The sequence below is a fragment of the Sardina pilchardus genome, chromosome 2 (genome assembly GCF_963854185.1).
Source record: "Sardina pilchardus chromosome 2, fSarPil1.1, whole genome shotgun sequence".
Taxonomy (NCBI): domain Eukaryota; kingdom Metazoa; phylum Chordata; class Actinopteri; order Clupeiformes; family Clupeidae; genus Sardina; species Sardina pilchardus.
In genome coordinates, this window is record NC_084995.1 from 20,478,606 (window position 1) to 20,483,605 (window position 5,000).

The 5,000-nt window shown below is 49.4% G+C and overlaps 1 protein-coding gene across 2 annotated transcripts in view; it reads right to left on the reverse strand.

Annotated features, from left to right (window-relative positions):
- The window catches only part of ctnna2 (catenin (cadherin-associated protein), alpha 2), a 413,529-nt gene that overhangs the window by 318,000 nt on the left and 90,529 nt on the right, over nucleotides 1-5,000 (reverse strand). For both annotated transcript variants that reach the window (XM_062520942.1, XM_062520937.1), the window contains exon 3: nucleotides 4,522-4,717. In XM_062520942.1, the coding sequence (XP_062376926.1) occupies nucleotides 4,522-4,717 (196 nt within the window). The remainder of the gene's footprint in view (nucleotides 1-4,521; nucleotides 4,718-5,000) is intronic.

The following is a 5,000-nucleotide window of genomic DNA, read 5'->3' on the forward strand; positions in this document are numbered from 1 at the left end:
CAACAGAGGAGAAAAAGACAGACACACACATTAGTCAGAATAACAATGTTCTCAACAAAGTGCTAAGTTCACTACGCAGTTCAAAGCATTCTGTCAGCTGCAGACACGATACTGAAGCAAATCAAGGCTGAGAAATGCAGTGATCAGACCGACTGATCTCAAACTAGTTGAAACTAGGGATTCATGGTTGCTCAATGTTCTATAAGGTGATTTCATAACCTTGCACATGTAACCTTGACAATAGATTTTCTACGACTTTTCTCTGTGTGTGTGTGTGTGTGTGTGAGAGAGAGAGAGAGAGAGAGAGAGTGAAAGGGGAGAACAATCTGTTTACAATAGTTCACTTTGTCTATGTTCTCCTACGCCTTGTGTAATTGCTTAGGCCTTGACACATTTATGGAACAATTGCTTTGGCAATACAAATGTCCAACTATTTCCCATGCCAACAAAACACCTTTTAAATTTGAATTTGAATATGAGAGTGTGCGTGTGAGAGAGACAGACAGACAAAGGCAGAGAGAGACAGTGTACGTGTGAGAGAGAGAGAGTGTGTGTGTGTGAGAGAGAGGGAGAGAGAGACAGAGAGAGAGAGAGTGCGTGAGAGAGCGAAAAAGTAAAAGATGAAAGTGAAAGAGCGTGCGGCAGAGTGCATTTCTCCACTTGATCAAAGTGACAGAAAGCTGCCTGTTTAGCAACTTCTTGGCACCACCATCTTTTAAGGACACACAAAATGGCACACTCGTCCTCCGGCTCCTGGCATTTCTGTTGGCAGCACTGTCCTTCGCTTTTTGAAGACGAGAGAGAGAGACGAAGGAGAAATTTCCAAAGGCTTTTTTCCCCCCTCCTCCTCCTCCTCCTCCTCCTCCTCTTCCTCCTCTTCTCCGAGACACTTCATCATTCTCCGTTCCACCCACAAGGGCTCCGGGGACACACATCAGCATAAGCAAACTCTTGAAATCTCTCTCTCATTCAGACGCGCCTAATCTCTCATTATCATGGCCATGCGCTGGGTATGGGGCTCCTCATCTTCATACACTTCCATTTCTCTGACTCAGACATAATCCAGTCACAGGGAAGGAGAGGAGAGGAGAGGAGTCAGCTTCCATTTACAGAGAGGGGAGAGGGTGTCTGGACTCTCTCTCTCTCCCTCTGCCTCTGTGTCTCTCTATCTTTCTCTCCCTCTATCTCTCTATTTGATGCCCCTTTCTGCCTCTCTCTCTCTTTCTATCCCTCTCTCTCTGATGCTTCCTGTCTGCCTCCCTCTCTCTCTCTCTTTTTCTCTCTGATGCTTCCTTTCTGCCTCTCTCTCTCTCTCTCTCTCTCCTTCTCTCTCTTCCCCCTCTCTCTGAGGCCTGCTCCAGCTGTCTCCTAATGTGATTTGGTCTGCTCTGATTTCTGCGGTGGTATGTGCGTGCTGGCCCAAGGTCAACAGCAGAGAGGACCAGGGAGATGCAGGAGGCAGAGCCAGAGGGAGCTGTGCTTACCTTGATGGATCATACTCTCCTGAGATCCTGAGGCCTGAGATCTCCTAATGCCTCCCGGAAAAGGTCAAGGGCAAAAAACACACACACGCACACACACACACACACACACACACACACACACACACACACACACACACACACACACACACACACACACACACACACACACACACACAGACAGACTCACACACACAGACAGACTCACACACACACACACACACACACACACACACACACACAGACTCACACACACACACACACATACACACACACACATAATCACCCATTTGACAGTAATGTTCCCTCTGCATGTAGCCCTGCTGTTTAGCCTCTGCCCAGTAGATACTTCATCTTCACTCCTCTGCCAAAAATGAGCCTCTCCTAATGAACCCCACTCTACACACCTCTTCTTCTGACTCTTCTCATCTAGCTCTGCCTCCTTCATCTCCCTCTCCCTCTCTTTCTCTCTCTCTCCATCTCTCCCTTTCTCTCTCTCCCTCTCTCTCTCCATCTCTCTCTCCTCTCTCTCTCCTTCTCTCTTAACATCTCTCCCTCTCTCTTTCTCTTCCTGTCTCTCTTCTCGCTCTGTCCCCCCTCTCTCTCTCCTTCTCTCTCTCTCCCTCTCTCTCCCCATCCCCACAGAGGGCTTTGATGATGAGAGACTCCTGAGATGTGCAGTAGATGTGAGTGGTAGTGGCCCTGTGCTGCTCCGGGCTGTGCTCCTAAGATCCCAGTGCCACCCTCGGCTTCCAATGAGACCTCAGCTCGCCATGCCAGTCCCCTTTGAACACACACGCACGCACGCACACACACACACACGCACGCACACACACACGCACGCACACACACACGCACACACACACACACACACACACACACACACACACACACACACACACACACACACACATACACACACACACACACACACACACACACACATACACACACACACACACACACACATACACACACACACACACACACACACACACACACACACACACACACACACACACTCACACACACTCAAACACACACATACACACACACACACACACACACACACACACACTCAGGAGCACTAAGACTCACAATTCAGCCCTTTGCTTCACATCTTCTCTGTCTCTCTCTCTCTCTCTCTCTCTCTCTCTCTCTCTCTCTCTCTCTCTCTCTCTCTCTCTCTCTCTCCTTTCTCACATGAAACATAAAAGCGATCCCCATGTAAAGGGCAGTGATGAACATAGGCCTGCCCTTCCTCCTGTCTGAAGTGATTTAGAGGATTCTGGAGGATGCGGGAGGCCACTGCTGTGTTGCTCACGCCGCACGGCTGAGAGCTACCTAAGAGCCCCGCTCCGGAAAGTTCTGCTCGGAGTGAGAGAGGACAGAAGGAGCGGCCTGGCGCTAATGAGCATCCTTCTGCCTCCTGCCTCCTGCCGCCCCTCTATCAGCAGGCGCGCGCGCACACACACACACACACACACACACACACACACACACACACACACACACACACACACACACACACACACACACACACACACACACACACACGCACACACACATTCTCGGCTCATATAGGTCGCACCCTACGCAAGAGTAAGAGAAAGGAGAGTGATCTGAAGTAGCTACAGTAGCATCCGACTTCAGCCCTTCCAGCTGTGTGCTCGGCTAAGAGACGTTAGCGCTCCTCCGAGACACGAGCAAGAGACTTCTGCTCCTCCACAAGGCAGAGAGAGAGAGAGAGAGAGAGACAGCCAGGAGGAGGCAGGCTGACAGCAGTGTCAGACGCCACCTGGATGTGTCAGGTCAGTCAGCTGGTTCTGTCTCGGCTGCAGTCTCCATGTCCAGAGCGAGTGGAGATCAACCATGACCAGAGCAGAAGACGAGGAGGGTGCGCTATCGGTCACCTCATCGTCCAACCTCGAGGAGCTGACTAACGTACCGACGTTGCTGAGTTGCTGAGTGCTGACTAACGTACTGAGTTCCTGGCTAACGTATTGACTCAGCAAGACATGAAGTTAATTGACTGAGCAAACCAACCCCTGTTGACTGCAATGTCCTGCTTTCCAGACTTTACAATGCTTGTTTGCTCACACTTGATTCCATAACTTTTGGGAGCCTTCCAAAACAAAATCCCTTGATTTCCTTCATTTTCCACTGTCAACTAAAAAGACAAAGTATTAACACATAATCAGCACAAAAACAAACTCCCGACTCCCATGGTTTGTTTTCAAATATATGCAAGACGGCAGATCTCTAAGTAACACAACACAGCACACTGATTTGATTAGAGCAGAGCTCCTAATTGACCCAATTAAGCTCTCAGACAACAACAGGGCACAGCACCAAAACCGGAAGCGGAGTACTATCATCTGGGACCTCAGCCAGCCGCCATCTCCCCCTATACTCAGTATCTCTACGCCCGCGTCAGCAGGGTCTTATCTGACCCCACCGAGGAGCAGAGAGAGAGAGAAGGAGAGATGGAGAGGAGAGGAGAGAGGAAAGAATAGGAGAGGAGGAGAGACGAGAGGAGGAGAGGAAAGGAAAGGAAAGGAAAGGAGAAGAGAGAAGGAAGAAAAGGAGGAACATATACTGTATATAGCTTCAGAGAAAACTGGTGCATGGGGCAATCTGGAGGATCACTGAGTCAGGCAAATGCAGCATTAACATGAGAGAGAAAACAGCTCAGCTTCCTTCTGTCTGTCTGTCTGTGTGTGTGTGTGTGTGTGTGTGTGTGTGTGTGCGTGTGCGTGTGCGTGTGCGTGTGCGTGTGCGTGTGCGTGTGCGTGTGCGTGTGCGTGTGTGTGTGTGTGTGTGTGTGTGTGTGTGTGCGAGTGTGTTCTACTCCTACAAGCACTCAAAGTGCTTTACTGAGTAATGGCTAATATTCACCCATTCACTCACACATTCATTCATCAGAGAACACCAGGGTATTCCAGAGCCATAGGGGACGATGGCTATAGCATAACCTTCACTCAATAAAGGACTCTTTGGTTGTCAATGGCTGTACCGGTGACAGAGGCAGAAGACTCACCTTGCTTGCGAACGTCCTCCACGGCTGCAATGAGCTCCTCCTTCAGGTCCTGGCTGTCCTTGGCGATCTGCTCGCCCTTTTCCAGAAAGTTCTGAGTGGCCTGCTCCACCGACATGGCCAGCACATGGGCCTTCTTGGAGCGACCCTTCTTCTTACTGGACGGCCCTTTGTTGCTGGTGTTCACCAGCGTGGTCACCTGTTGAGGACAGGAAGTGAAAGATGACATGGTGGTGAGTATCCACAAAGACGTTTTACTGTCCACACTTGAACGCTAAAAAGAAATCCTGCAACAAGTCAATAATAACATAGTCCACAACCTGCTTGTCTGGCAGGTTTCTGAACTTTCAAGTGTACAGCAATTTGGTCAGCTTTATAAATGACCCTGACTTGATTTGACTCATTCTTACAAAGTTTACAGACCATTTAGGAAGGCATGCATTAGTTAATCCTTCAAATCATCCTCATGATCCTGATTTTAT